This window comes from Nicotiana tomentosiformis, chromosome 9, assembly GCF_000390325.3.
Source record: "Nicotiana tomentosiformis chromosome 9, ASM39032v3, whole genome shotgun sequence".
Taxonomy (NCBI): domain Eukaryota; kingdom Viridiplantae; phylum Streptophyta; class Magnoliopsida; order Solanales; family Solanaceae; genus Nicotiana; species Nicotiana tomentosiformis.
Genome location: NC_090820.1, coordinates 55,484,026 through 55,500,388, shown reverse-complemented (window position 1 = coordinate 55,500,388; position 16,363 = coordinate 55,484,026). Strand labels below are relative to the sequence as shown.

Genomic DNA, 16,363 nt, shown 5'->3' with positions numbered 1-16,363 from the left:
TATGCTTAAAGATTTATCTTCTTACTAAATGTTAATATATTCTACTTGAGTTCTTTTTACAAAATTTATATATTTTGTAAGTGAAAACTTTTGTTTCACTTGAAACATTCAAAATTACAGTGAACAGCGTGTATATATAATATTGTTATACACATATACAAGAATAATCATGTATTATTATACATTGAGTATCACTACCTGAATGCCGGGATTTTTATCATTTTCAGTAAAATCAAGTCATTCAACACGAAATAGTGGTTATCCATTTTTCTCAATCCGGATTAACACCAAACATTGCACACATGTCCCAAATGACATAACGAACCTATTTCAACTTACGGAACAACAATCCGAACCCAATAGCCTCAACTCAACTCCCGGTCAAACTTATAAACTTCTCAAACCTTCAAATTGCTAACTTTCTCCAAATAGAGCCAAATGATCTTAGGAACCTCCAAATTCAAATCCGGATATACGTCTAAGTCCAAAATCATCATACAAATTTATTGGAACCATCAAAACATGAATCCGAGGAAGTCTACACAAAACTCAAACTTCGGTCAACTCTTACAACTTAAGCTTCCAAAAGGAGACTAAGTGTCTCAATTCACTCCAAAACCTTTCCGAAATAATCCCAACCATCCGCACAAACCACCAAACATCAAATACACATACGAAAAATATTAAATAGGGGAACGAGGCTAAAATACACAAAATAATAGGCCGGATCGTTATATTCTTCCCCTCTTAAACAAATATTCATCCTCGAATGAGTCTAGAGTCATACCTGAAATGCCAAAAAGGTGAGCATATCTTCTCTGCATATCATGCTCGGTCTCCTAAGTCGGATCCTCTACCGATTGACGTCTACACTAAACCTTCACCGATGCAATATCTTTCAATCTCAGCTTTCGAACCTGCCAATCCAAAATAGCCACGGGCTCCTCATCATATGTCAAATCCTTGTCCAACTTCACCGAGCTGAAATCCAACACATGTGATGGATCCTCATAGTACTTTCGAAGCATAGAAACATACAATACCGGATGAACTCCCGAAAAGATGGGTGGCAAAGCAAGCCTGTAGGCCACTTCACCAACTCTCTCCAAGACATTGAATAGACCAATCAACCGAAGGCTCAACTTGCCCTTCTTCCCGAACCTCATCACGCCCTTCATAGGCGAAACTTTGAGTAGAACCTTCTCACCCACCATGAATGCCACATCACGAACTTTTCTATCTGCACAACTCTTCTGTCCTGATTGTGTTTTGCGAAGCCTCCCTTAAATCAATGTCACATTCTCCAAAGTATCTCGAACCAAATCTGTGCCCAATAATCTAGACTTCCCAGGCTCAAACCAACTAGCCGGAGAACGACATCCCTCGTACGGATCCATCTCGATACTAGACTGGTAGTTGTTGTTATATAAAAACCATGCTAATGGTAAAAACTGATCCAACTTGCCTCCGAAATCAATAATGCAGGCCCTCAACATATTCTCCAGGATCTAAATGGTCTGTTTGGACTGCCCGTCCGTCTAAGGATGAAATGATGTGCCCAAAACAACCTGTGTGCCCAACTCATGCTGCAAAGCTCTCTCAGAAATGCAAGGTAAACTGAGTACCGCGATCCAAGATGATAGAAAACAGGTACACCATTGTCACGCCCCAAAAACCGAAAAGCACGACCGACGCCCAACCGAGAGAACCCGGCCGAGCAAGCCTATTAAATTTCCTTCTACCCAAACTCATCGATGAATAAAGAGGAGATGTACTCCATTAATCAAACAGTGAAAAGATTTTATTAACAACTTCCTTTTCATTCCCATTAGCAACTTCATTCATAATTTTCAAAATGTTACGAGTTTATAGAATTAATGAAAAACATGATTTCCAAATACCAATATTTCTAGTTCAATTCCCCAACATCAACCACAACCCACAACCCACAACCTTTCTACGGAGCCTCTATGTAGAATAAAATAGTAATATGGAAATGCCAGCAACAAGGCCTTGGCTATACCTCAAAACACAGTACATGAGAAACAAAAGATACATGACCCCGAAATGAAGTGGGGCTCACCAAATCAGCTGAAAAAGAGTGCACTGTTATCACTGATCAATGTCATCTGTTATAGAACCACCTGCATCCATTTAAAGATGCGCCCCCGAAAAAGGGACGTTAGTACCGTTGAATAGTACTAGTATGAAAACCAAACACCAATTTAAAAATTTAGAAATATAATATGAATATGATAAATCAGGGCGACAATAACATGATATAACTAACCGTTTAAACCAGAGCAAGCTTATTAAGAGCTATCATTATCATTTATAGGATTTAAGATGAGATCCTATGTAACCATCTCCACACAAAGCGGTCATGCCGCCTCACCCGATGTATGCGCGTGGAGGTATAAGTACAATACCACAACTCTACACAAGCGGCCCTGCCGCCTCAGCCCAATATATGCGGGTGGATGTATAACCACAGTACTACGAACTTACACAAAGTGGCTATGCCGCCTCACCCCAATATATGCGGGTGGAAATACATCAACGATACCAATACCAACACAAAGCGGTTGTGCCTCCTTACCCCAATGTATGCGGGTGGAAATGCATCAACAATACCAATACCAACACAAAGCGGTTGTGCCGCCTCACCCCAATATATATATATATATGTGGGTGGTGGTGCCAAAACTATACACAAAGAGGTCGTACCGCCTCACCCCAATGTATGCGGGTGGAGGTGTAGTCCCACCATATCATAATCCCTACACAAAGCGGTCATGCCGCCTCACCCTAATATATGCAGGTAGAGGTGTATCACAATAACAATCTCTATACCATAATTCCCACACAAAGCGGTCATGCCGCCTCACCCCAATATATGCGGGTGGAGGTGTATCACAATCACAACCTCTATACCATAATCCCCACACAAAGCGGTCATGCCGCCTCACCCCAATATATACGGGTGGAGGTGTATCACAATCACAATCTCTATACCATAATCCCCATACAAAGCGGTCATGCCGCCTCACCCCAATATATGTTATCACAATCACAACCTCTATACCATAATCCCCACACAAAGCGGTCATGCCGCCTCAACCCAATATATGCGGGTGGAGGTGTATCACAATCACAATCTCTATACCATAATCCCCACGCAAAGCGGTCATGTCGCCTCACCCCAATATATGCGGGTGGAGGTGTATCACAATCACAATATCTATACAACTTGGCATAATAACTTTCACATAAATCACGACTTGAAATTATAACATGTGGATACACAATCCATAGTTTGGAACACATCCTCAATTTATAATGCAATATGATAAGAGCATTTGAAACACGAATTGAACATATATCTTTATCACAAAACTTATCGGAATACTCGATTTGTAATCAACATCTTGGAACTTATAAGGATAATGGGAATTCCAATTCTTAAAGAAGAGTTTAGTCAACATACCTCGCTTGAGCTTCCTTACACTCTAAATGTTCCAGAATTCTTAGCAACTTCAATCTATTTTAGAAATATAACGAATTGAACCAAAATTAGGAAGATGATCATAGTTCTAGCTCATTTGAGCATTTTATCAAACACTAGCTGTGCATTAAGGTTTCAAGGTCCTTTAATGGAGGATTCCATCATCCCACAACCCAATCTTTACCATTTTTAGCTGAACAATCTTCCTACATTCTTTGATAATACATGCATGTAAAATAAACAACTCTCATGCCTAGATATTATCTTGCTAATTATTCATTTCTACACAAAATTCGAAATTGAGGGTTAGGGTGTAGAATCTTATCTCTAGGATAAAGATCTAGTGAGTTTTCCTTGTTAATCTCCAAAGATTTGAGCAAGAATCAAAGAAAAATTTGTTGAAGAATACCTTCTCACTCTAGGACACTCTCTCTCACTCTAAAAATATCAGTTTTTTTTTTTGCCAAATGACTTAACCCCTCTCTATTCCCGACCTTGGGGTTATTTAATGAGTTCCCACATCCGCAGCCGTGGATTTGGCCGCGGATTGGAGGCAGAAACTCTCAAATATGCGCGGCCGCGGATTCGGCCGCGCATCTGGCCGTTCATATGACACATGTTCAGTAACATGGCCATAACTTTCTGTATACATATCCAAATGACAAACGGTTTGATGCGTTGGAAACTAGATTCAGAGGGATCTAATTTGATAGGTTATACACCATATAAATCTTCCTATCTGGAGAGTTATGTTTGTTTGAAGTTAGATCTTGTGCAAACTCACTTGAAATTTTATCCTATCATATAATTTTCAGCTTGACTTAGCCTTAGGGCTCTTCTTAGACCATAAACTATTATTAATGCACCTCATACATATATTATCATCATCAATTGATATCACTCAAATTATCAGTCTTGTTCATACCCGAATTAATATAATTAGCACCCGCCAACCTTCTTAATGGTCTTAAAACACTTCAAAAAAATTTTGGGGTGTTACAACCATGCAAGTGAACGATCTCCCGGATTTAGATACTAGCTAACTACTTTGAAATGTAGGAAGTCACAACCAGAATGAAATATGCCGATTTGGTCAACCTATCCACAATAACCCAAATGGAACCAAGCTTCCTCGAAGTCTATGGCAATCCTACAATGAAGTCCATAATGATACGCTCCCACTTCTACTCCGGTATCTCAATCTTCTGATTCAACCCACCAGGTATATGATGCTCATACTTGACCTGCTGGCAATTCAAATACCATGCAACATGCCCAACAATGTCTTTTTTTATCATTCTCCTTTAATAATGTTGCTTTAAATCATGATGCATCTTCATAGAACCTAGATAAATGAACTACCATGAACTATGAGCCTCCTCAAGAATCAACTCTCTCAAGCCATCCATATTAGGAACACAAATCCGACCCTAAAACCTCAATACCCCAGCATCCCCAATAGGCACCTCCTTAGTATCACCGTGCTACACCGTGTCCTTAAGGATAAGCAAGTTAGGATCATTATAATGACGTGCCTTAATGCGCTCAAACAAGGACGACCGAGATGCCCTACTAGGCTCCGTAATATCCAATCTCACGAATCTTTTGGCCAACGCCTGGACATCCATGGTTAAAGGCCTCTCCACAGCTGGAATGAATGCTAAGATCCCCATACTCTCAGCCTTTCCGCTCAAGGCGTATGCAACCACATTAGCCATCCCCGGATGATTGAGCATGGTGATATCATAGCCCTTCAATAGATCCAACCATCTTTATTGCCTCATATTCAAATCTTTTTGTTTAAACAAATGCTGGAGATACACCATAAAAATAATGCCTCCAAATCTTGAGCGCGTGCACAATAGTTGCCAACTCCAAATCATGGACCGTATTATTCTTCTCATGGAGCTTCGACTAGCGGGATGCATAATCAATCACCCTACCGTCGTGCCTCAACACACATCCAAGACCAATCCGTGAAGCATCAAATTAAACTGTATATAAACCCTGTTGACACTGAATTTTGACCCTCCGTATTTAAAAATTAACTTATGCAGGTTTTCTAGTAAAAAATAATAAAAATGTAGGTTTTTGCACATTATTTGACTTTAATGCAATTTATTGATAATTATTCCTATTTTCACAAAATATAATTTTTTTATCATTTTATTGCCATTAGTTAAATACTACAACTTTTGTGCATTTTCTAATAAATCAAAATAATTTATTGATTATTTCCCTATTTTCTAAATATTAGGATATTCCATCAATTTATTTTCCTTCAAAAATAAATAATAATAAATATAATATTATTCTAGTAGTTGACATTTTTAATATATACTACAAGTCATATTTTTTATTCAATAATTATATTTTAATTTTACAACAGAGTCTACTAATAACACATAAGCCAGTAAAATTTATTTTCAAATATGGATCAAATCCAGTCAAATCATATATCTTGTGAACATCTGATGTGACATGATAGTTGATATGAATAAACATGTGATATGACACCTGATGTGATGTGACATGAAATATGATTTGATGTGATATGAAATTTGTTTACCCATCGGGTAAAACCTATTCCTTGTCCTCTCATGTAAGCTATTAAATTATATAGATATACACACATACACAAATAAAATAACAATACACAGTGTTTGATACACGGTTTTCACCCTTGGTTTTAATTTGGTAGTTTTATTGTGGACCACATATTTTTGTTTTTATTATTATATTTATTTCTAATTAAATAAGTCCCACACAACTTTTTACATTTATTCATATATAAAATAATACACATACATGCTTTAGGCTCTTAAAATGAAACCCTAATCTCACATCCCACTAAAGGTGACAAAGGGGTGGGCCGGGCCGGTTCGGGTTAGTAAAAATAGTGACCGGTCGGTCACCAATCCGGGCCGATTTTTGGGTTGTACAAATCAGGCTTAACGGGTCCGGGTCCATCCGGTGAAAAATTGAACCGGAACGGTTCCGGGACGGGTTTATGTATAACTATCATAATTTATATTAATATAAAGTAAAAATATAAAAAAAAATATAGTCTTATAAAAAGAGTGTTTGAATAAAGGATTCAAAGGCCTTAAAATTTTAATATTTGAATATTTCATTAAAAATTTAAGATAATAGAATACAATGAAGATGGAAAAAAGTTGCACTTATAATTCTTATTTCAAACTTGCAAATTAAAGTTTACATATAACGACAACTAAATTAACAAAAAAAGAGTAAATTCAAAGTTTAATTATTAAATATAAATCTAGAACTTCAAAGATTTTGTATTGCCTTAGTAAATTCTTCACAATCAATATGAGCTTCTTGGCCATCTTTTGGAGTGTTAAATTCAGATGGGTGACCATGTGTTAATATATCTCCAAGTTCTTCGTCTTCTGGTTTATCAACATCTTCACGTCCCTGATTTCTTCGTTCCGATCTAATCCAATCTCTGAAACATACTAAAACTTTCAAAGCATTGCTTCCTAGTGAGTGACGGGTGTCTCCTAGGTGTTGCCTTGCTTGGCTAAATATACTCTTTGATGCAACAGCTGAAATTGGCACATTCAGCACGTCCCGAGCCATAGCGCAAAGAATATGAAATTGCTTTTCATTCTCATGCCACCATCCCAACGGTGAAAATTCCTTAGTGCGAGGCTCTGATTGCTTTTGCATGTAGAATTGAAGTTCATCAATGTTCCTGCTACTGGTTTGAGTGGAAGGAAATGTAGCCCAAATATTATAACCATCAAGCCCTTCATCTTCATCCATATTAGCAAATGTAGTAGAAGTAGTACAATGCATAGTGGGATTAACATTGCCTACATTAATAGCAGCAACATAAATTATATTTGCATAATAATTATATAATTATTGTAAATAATTATTTAGCTTGTTCATAAAACAATATATATCTGGGATTTCAGTTGGTCCAATCTCTATATAACTATATAAAGAATTGATTAATTGGTGACAATTAGACATCTTTATAGAAGGATTTAAAATAACACCAATTAAGCAAATCGGAGGAATTGGAAAGAAATATTTTTTGAATTTGACTTGCTTTTTTTAACAACATCCTTATATTTTTCTTTCTTCTTAAATTCAGAGAGTAGAAAAGAAATTTCAGCTATATGTACTAAAGCCATAGTACCAGTAGGGTAATATGCTCTAGAAAACTCAACAATAGCTATATAAAATTTATGTAAAAATTGAACAACATCATTAATGGCATCCCAAGTATTAGTTGTTAACATACGGTTTTGATAAGTACAATGCGCATTAGCAACTTCAGTTATCGGCAATTTATATTTCTAGCAACATTTTAAAAATAAGTATGTATAATTCCATCTAGTAACAATTTCATCTGGCATGAATCTAGGTTTAAGGTTATGCTCCGTAAACTGAGTCTTAAATTTTCCAATTCTAGATTGTCTATTATTTCCTTGAATAACACCCACTGCTCTTCTAACATGAGTAATCTTACTCGAAAATAAATCAAGGCCACTTTTAACGATTAAATTATAAACATGACATGCACACCTAAAATGAAAAATTTCGTCTAGTGGTGGTTTCAAATGCAGTCGTAATATTAAAATAGTGGCATTATTGTTAGAAGCATTATCAAAAGACATACACAATACTTTTTTATTAAGATTATAAAATTCAACAACTTCGCAAATAGTAGTACTTATAAAAATAGTAGTATGGCTTTGATCTTCATCATATTTAAAAGCGATAATACGTTTTTGCATACAATAATTATTATCTATCCAATGATATGTAATTGTCAAATAATCATTTCCATTTACATCATGACCAATATCAGAAGTTAGAGAAACTCTACAAGGAAGGTGGTCAAACAAATAACGTATGTATGTCTGATATTGTCCATGAAATCTAAAGATATCAGATCTACAAGTAGTTCTAGGAATACCTTTAAATAAGGGATTATAAATCCTTTGAATATACATAGTCAAATATGATGAAGAAGCAAAAGAAAAAGTAGACAACCCAAAGCAATCATTTTTGCTAACTCCTCACGATCTTTCATTTTATCATATTTTAAAAGTCCTCTAGTACTAGGGTTTAGAGTTACTTGATTTTCATTTAAATCAGAACCCTATTCTATAGGATGAGTAATTTTCATATGTCTACTAAGTGTTTCAGTCTCCCCTAAACTTCCTCTAGTCTTATGTTTAAAATCATCATTACAAAGTTTGCATCTAACTCTATTAGAATTCTCTATTTCGTCAAAATATTTTCAAACTTTACTTCTTTTCCTCCGATTAGTAGTCGGGGCCACAGGTGGTCTACTACTACCGCCACGACCACCCTCCCTACTACTAGCTCCAACACTACTAGGTGTAAGTGGTGTCTCATCTTTAATTTTTAATTCATTATCTTTTATACCGAAATCTTCTTGTAATTGTTCATAATCTATATTAGTATCAGATGATGTTTCAGAAACATGTGTAGAGTCATTTAAATTACTACTAGATGTTGAAGTAGTACCTCTTTTTCTATTTTTTCGATTACTCCGATTAGCAACCTTATTACAAACTCTTTTTGCAACATTAAACATATTGTGAAAATTTAACTACTAACAAAAAGTAAATATGCACATAAAATAGTAAATAAGAGAAAGAGTTGGAGGGAGTGCATCGAATTCCGCAATAAATTGAACACTTAATAATTTTCGTAACTCCAATATTACCACGAAGAAACGTCAATTGTTCAAAGTTCAATATTCAAATAATACGATAAATTAAATTCCAAAAAAATGAGAGCCAAATACTTGATTGTAATTTAGGTGAAGAATGAGGGAATGACAATTGAGATTTGAGTTTAAGAAATGAGAGATAAGTGAAGAAATGAAGAAGAGAGGGGGTATATTTATAGTTTTTCAAATGGCTAAATTAGTAATTACTAAAAGTGTTGTTTTTTAAAAAAAATTGCCCAAAAAAGGACTATTCTTGTAAAATATCCGTTGGGCAACGATCAAATTGGAAGCTGACCGTTGCCAACGGTCAAATGATTTTAAAAAAATAAAAATTAACCGTTGAACCGGGACGGGCTAATTTTAGTATACTCGGTCCATATACCACCGGTCCGGATTAATACCGGTTTGAACCGATCCGGAATCGGCTCAACCCGACCCGTTAAACACCTTTACATCGCACTATCTCATTCTTTAGTGAGAGCCGCAAACCACCCCCCCTCCCAAACCAAAGCTTTTCACTGCCGAGATATGGCCGCAACCGCTCAAACGGCAAACCCCTTTCCCCCTCTCGTTTTGTGTCTTCATCGCAACCGATACCCACACTACCGCCGCCGGATTTGACCACCGGCAGGCTTGGCAGTCACCACGATGACAGAGACGATCCTTTGGTCGGATCTTAATAGACCTGGGCAAAAAATCTTCAAATCTGACGGGTTTCTTTAGATTTGGCCAGAAAAAGCTTAACTCTGACGATCTCATTCGTCTTTAGATGAAGGGTTTGCTCGTTTGTTGGCTCGATTGATTCAGTCAAACTTCATCACCGGTTTGCCTTCATTGTTCTTTGTAGCTAGATACTGATCCGGCCGGGAAACTTTGGCCGAAATCTGGCCGGCGACCACCCCAACAGCAAAACTCCTTTTATTTGTGTATGGATATGGTGCATCTGGGAAAATATAAGCGCGCTGGAATCTGGCCGGAGTTTAACTCTGATCTGGCCAGAAATAGTGAACTCCGGCGGCTTGACCGTTAAGCTCAGTTGATTGGCTGGCTCATTTGTTTGGTTGTTTGCCCTGCCATTTATTGTTGTCCAACGTTCTATGACTTCTTCTGATGTTGTTGATTATGTGATGCCATTTTACTAACTCTATATCTTAGAAGTTAGAATAGTCTCATGGATGTTTGAGGTTCAATTTCGACCATGGCTAATCATCCTTTGATTGTGCTTGTAACATGGCTAGTACATTTGATGCCATCAGTGTCGGCTGCGTTTGGATTCTGTTGAACATTTTGTTCATTACCACTTTATCGGCAGTATCTATCGCCTTGTATATTGTGTTTGCAGGCCGATGAAAATAATTTCTAAGATATTGAGCCCATGACCCGCCGATTGACCCTCCGAACCGGACCCAAAATAACGAGGCAACGATAATAAACATTGAAAAAGAAAAAGACGAGAATGCGACGAACCAATAACCTTTGGACAACGATACAATTGGCCACCGTAGTCGCAACCAAGGCAGTTCACGTTCTCATGTCTAGATGGAAATCAAAATACAATCTGAGCCACCTATAACTTTTTAAACTATTTTTCAAAAACCATTTTCAAAAACAATCTTTCAAAAATATTTTCAAATAAAAACATTTCAAAATATGTTAGTTTATCTTCTTTACATTGTATTATTTCACTAATGTTTGCTTCTTTTGTTTTGCGAGGTATCTTGCTTGAAGCACTTTTAAGAACAAGCTCGGAGACGAAACACAAAACCCCGTCAAACCTCATTTCGTACTTTCCGTTCTCGAATGTACCCGAAACGTAAGATTTAGTAAAGTCGTAGATAGATGTTATATTTACTTACTTGCTTTGATGTTATTTATTTGCTAAACACTTAGGGTGAATTGCATCTAGATAATAATCGGGTTAACTTGCAATATTGCATATTAGATAATTCTTGAGTTTGTATGGGATGATGAATATATTCTATAACATGATTAACTAATTTAGGACCAGTATATACCTATATAATTAAATTAGTCATATACATAAAAAAAATGAAAACATATCTTCTTCTTTAAAAAACATAAAATAAATAATTTTGTCGTTCTCTTAAAATTATATTTGTAATGACTTGACTTGTCGTTTTGAGAAAATTCTGTTGTCCAAGACTGATTTTGGGAGCTTATATCTCGCTATTTATAAGAAATTGGGAGATAATCAAAATATGAAAGTTGTAGCCCTTTGTGTCTAATTTCCAGAAAGTTAAACCATTCATCATTCAGACACCGTATGAGAGAGTTATGCCCATTTCCGTATCAGGAAAGACTGTTGTTTTTCTGGGGCTGAGGCAAATCGCAGGTGTCAAATGCGATTTATAAGTCTAAAATGTCAAATGCGACTTGCCTGGACAGATTCTAAAAACGAAGGTTTCGGCCATTTTAACATATTTGGAGCTATGGAGCTTGGATTGAAGTGATTTTTGAGGCGATTTTCACCATATGGATTGGGGTAAGTGTTCTATATCCAAAAGTGATTATACTTCATGATTCCATGGTTGTTTTCATCAATTATTAGTGAATCAAATGGAAGAAATTGGAGAAATTTGTAAGACTCTTCAAGAACGAAAATTTAAGATTTGGAGGTCAATTCGTTATCAGAATTTGATAAAATTGGTATGGTTAAACTCGTATTGGAATGGGCGTTCGAATTTCATGAAAATAATGTCGAGTTACGAGAGGCGGGCCCCGCGTTGACTTTTGGTTAACTTTTTAATATAAATTTTAAGTTGACGTTTTATTATCTGGAATTATTTTCGACGAATTTTAATGATGTTATACAATTAATTTGGATAGATTTGAGCTGTCTGGAGGTCAATTCAAGCAAGAAGGCTATTTCAAAATATCAGCATAACTTCAAAAAGGTAAGTATCTTGCTTAACCTTAAGTGGGGGAATTACCTCTTAGGCATTGAGTCGTATGCGCCATTTGTATAATGTGATAGCTGTGTACGCAAGGTGCGAGTACGTACTCGGGCTTATATGTGCAAATTTTATTGGTTTAAAGTCGTGGGCATTCATAAGTATTAAATTGAAAATTTGTTGGCACTTATTAAATCCTTATTTGTATGCCTCATTCTTTGTTTGTCAAATTTGTTTTATATGATAATTTGGTACGATTGCTACTTTGATCCTTATGTGAATTCCGTGTGCTTGTTGAGTTGACACTTCCTGAAAATAATTACATTATGGATTTTCCATCTGCAACAATTAATTAAATAAGTTTAAATTGAGACGTTAATATATTTATCAAAATTTAGATTAAAGAAGGCGTTGTAAAATGTCGAGTTACCTTTCCATCATTGTTGCTGTTTTTTGAGAATTTATATACGTTGTGTGGAGCCTTGAGCTATTTGCCGTGAAATTAATCGATTTTGTTGTATCTTTGGAAATGGTTGTAGCCTATGGGTAATTTGTGATATGAATTGTTGCATATTTACTTTGGGACTATGAGGCGGTATCTCGGGAGATCCCCCTGGTTGCATATTTACTTTGGGACTACGAGACGGTAACTCGGGAGATCCCCCTGTTTGCATATTTACTTTGGGACTATGAGGTGGTACCTCGGGAGATCCTCCTGCTTGCATATTTACTTTGGGACTACAAGGCGGTATTTCAGGAGATCCCTTTGCTTGCATATTTACTTTGGGACTACAAGGCGGTACCTCGGGAGATCCCCCTGCTTGCATATATACTTTGGGACTATGAGGCGGTACCTCGGGAGATCCCCTTGTTACGTATTTAATTTTGGGACTACGAGGCGGTACCTCGGGAGATCCCCTTGTTGAGCATTTATATTTGGGTTTACGAGGCGATACTTCGGGAGCGCCTCTGTTATTTTTCTCTATTTGCTGTGCTGTTACTTTTCTATAAATTTCTCGTCGTTCACTTCTCAGTCATTTCATTAAATTATTATGTCTTCTGCCTTGTGAATTGTCCGTACGGTTGTAATAGAAATATGGGCACGATGTGCCGTGGGATACGAAAGTGGCCTGAGACCCGAAAGTTTTAGGATTTTGAAGTGAGGTGTCAAACGGTGATTTTTCTTGAAAGAAATTATATTCGAAAGATTTTACTTAAAAGGAATTAGGCAAAATAGCCTAATAAACACTTCTACTTGTCTCGTTTTGTCATCCCGGTCCCGATACTCTACGAAGTTTCATCTAGACACTCGTAGTTTTTAAAACACATTAGGTTAAACCCCTCTAGCCTCGCGTTTTCTTCAAACACACGATGTGGATGACACATCATAGTCCACATCAGATTTTTAATGACACGTCATTCTTTTTTTAACTTTAATTTCAAAAATTTATTTTTTTTCCTTTTTTCGCTCTACTTCCTCCCCCGTCCTTGACCAACTATTGAAAACATCAAACATAGAATCTTTCGTCTTACATTCGTCTCTTTGATAGTCAAACCTGTCCCTCCATCATATGAAACAAGGCGTCTTTACCCTAAATCAACTTCGTTAGAGAGCCATAAGCTTGCAATGGATCCCTTAAATTGGTTTAAACTCGTTAATCCGAGATCCTTAAACCAAGTAGCTAAGGCTAAGAAATTTTGGTAGATAAGCTACTTGAGCACAAAAAGAGGAAAAAAAATCAAGACCTTAGATAACCAAGAGGAATAAGGAAATGCAAACAACTTCTCTGCCATTAATGAATGAAGATATTAGAACATTTTACAAAATTTTAATTTTGGAAAGAGAGGAATCTAATCCTACACCCTGCATATTACCATATTTACCGGCGGCAGCATCACGATGGACAACTAAACTGGATCTCCAACACCTCACCATAAACTGCCCAAAAAATTAGATTTTCAGCTTCTCTCATCAAATAAAATTCAACAATTAAATATCCATTCCACCACCTGAGAATCTATTAGTCCTGAAATAATTGTTACCAAAACCAGATTCAATACCGCCAATAGACATAGATCTAATTCATTTCAGAAACATTAATGGTGATTGCTCTTCAAAAATAATTTACTACTTTTTTCTCAAATATTGATTGAAGGTTTGTGAAAATGGGGAGGGGAATAACGGGAAAGGAATAAGGGAGAAAGAGAAGAAAAATGGAGGAGGGGAATAACGGGAAAGGAATAAAGGGAGAAGAGAAAAGAAAAATGGAGGAGAGGTGGGGAAAGAACGGAAAAAGGGAAAGGTAGAAAGAGAAAAAGAAATGGGGGAGGGGGTGGGGGAAAGAAGAAAGAACACATATATTTTGTTTTTTATTATATTATTTTTTTGTCTTTTATTTTTACTTTTATTTTTTTTCTTCTTATTTTAATCATTTTTAGTCTAACTTTTTTATGTTTACTCTCGTTATATGCGTGAAGTTCACGTATTTTGTCAACCTCGGTCATGAAGTTACCACGTATGCTTGGTCAATGGTATGAGGGGTTTAAAGTAATGTGTTTTAAAAACTACAAGTGTCTGGGTGAAACTTTGTAGAGTATCGGGACCAGGATGACAAAACGAGACAAGTAGAAGTGTTTATTAGGCTATTCTGCCAAGGAATTATATCCGAAGGATTTTACTTGAAGGAAATTATATTTGAAAGATCTAATTCGAAAGAATTATATTCGAAAGATATTTATTTGAAAGAATTACATTCGAAAGGTTTTATTTAAAAGAATTATATTCGAAAGATATTTATTTGAAGGAATTATATTGAAGGATTTTATTTGAAAGAATTATATTTGAAAGAATTATATTGGAAGATATTTATTCGAAAGATTTATATTCGTAAGATATTTATTTGGAGGAAGTATATTCGAGATATATTTAATTGAAAGGATTACATTCTAAAGAATTTTATTTGAAAAATAACTTATAGATAAAAGATTAGTATATTTTGAAGGACTTGATTAATTGGTTATACTTGCCTTCATTATTCGTTTGAGCAATATTTGTGGTGTTCTTGCTACCTTGTTGTTTATGTCACTAGTTGATTATTGTTGCTATCACTGCTATCTGTTTCTATTATATTTTGTATGTTATGTTGCACATGTTATTAGACTAGTGAGTGTCTTGACTATACCTCGTCACTACTCCACCGATGTTAGTCTTGATACTTACTGGGTACGGACTGTGGTGTACTCATACTACACTTCTGCATATTTTTGTGCAGAGCCGGGTATTGGACATATCGGAATAGGGCAGAGTTAGTGTGTTGATCGCAAGGATTTAAAGTAGAGCTGCTTGATCGTCACAGCCCCTTGGAGTCTTTCCATTTTATTGTACTGTCCACTCTTATTCGAACAATATTGTATATTTGATCCTTGAGATCATTGCATGTATTCAGTTAGAGTTCGTGACTCAGTATTACCATTCTTGGGAGGTTGTTTGAATATTTTCGTTGTTGGTTTTTGACACTTGTATTAAATTATATGTTTTAAAAAAATGGCTTGAATTGTTATTATGATCGGCTTACTTAATCTTAGAGACTAAGTGCCATCACGACGCCTGTGGTGGGATTTTGGGTCATGACAAGTTGGTATCACAGCTCTAGGTTCATAGGTTTTACAAGTCACGAACGAGTCTAGTAGAGTCTTACGGATCGGTACGAAGACGTTTGTACTTATCTTCGAGAGGCTACAGAACTGTTAGGAAATTTCCACTTCTTTCATTCATGTCGTGCAGAATTTGTAGATTTTGGAGTTCAAGCCTTTATATCTATATTCTCTCACAGATGGTGAGGTGATGTGCTATCGGGTCAGCTGAGCAGACACCCGCGCAATTTGCTAGGGCCGCAAGAGGCTGGGGCCGAGGAAGGGCACGTGCCGTAGCTAGAGCACCTGTTGGAGCAGCAGTTCAGGAGTCGCCAGTAGCTCCGGTTTGGGGACAAGTACTAGAAGCACTTGTTGTTAACCCCGGACTTAAAGGAGACTTTAGCATAGTTTCTGAACATGTTTGGTACATTAACTCAGGCGGAATTGATATCCGTTTCACCAAATATTTCACAGATTGGGGGAGGAGTTCATACTCCTACCACCCGCACTCCAGAGCAACAGGTTCACATTGGTCAGGTACCAGGTAGGGGTGGCATGTGGGCCGGTCCGGGC

The 16,363-nt window shown here is 36.5% G+C and overlaps 1 protein-coding gene and 1 long non-coding RNA gene across 4 annotated transcripts; one reads left to right on the top strand and one right to left on the bottom strand.

The window, feature by feature from the left end:
* Positions 1 to 872: 872 nt before the first annotated feature.
* Positions 873 to 1,214, bottom strand: LOC138898811 (uncharacterized). The gene has a single exon (XM_070184915.1). It carries the CDS (start codon positions 1,212 to 1,214, stop codon positions 873 to 875), a length of 342 nt encoding a protein of 113 aa, XP_070041016.1.
* Positions 1,215 to 9,522: 8,308 nt separating this feature from the next.
* On the top strand, positions 9,523 to 15,720 carry LOC138898323 (uncharacterized). 3 transcript variants are annotated; one of them, XR_011410804.1, is made up of 4 exons: positions 9,523 to 11,058; positions 11,499 to 11,748; positions 12,093 to 12,160; positions 15,430 to 15,720. It is a non-coding gene; the product is annotated as an uncharacterized lncRNA (long non-coding RNA). The 3 variants fall into 3 exon arrangements; XR_011410803.1 differs by having other exon boundaries at positions 9,525 to 11,058; positions 11,560 to 11,748; XR_011410802.1 differs by having other exon boundaries at positions 9,545 to 11,058; positions 11,652 to 11,748.
* Positions 15,721 to 16,363: the final 643 nt, after the last annotated feature.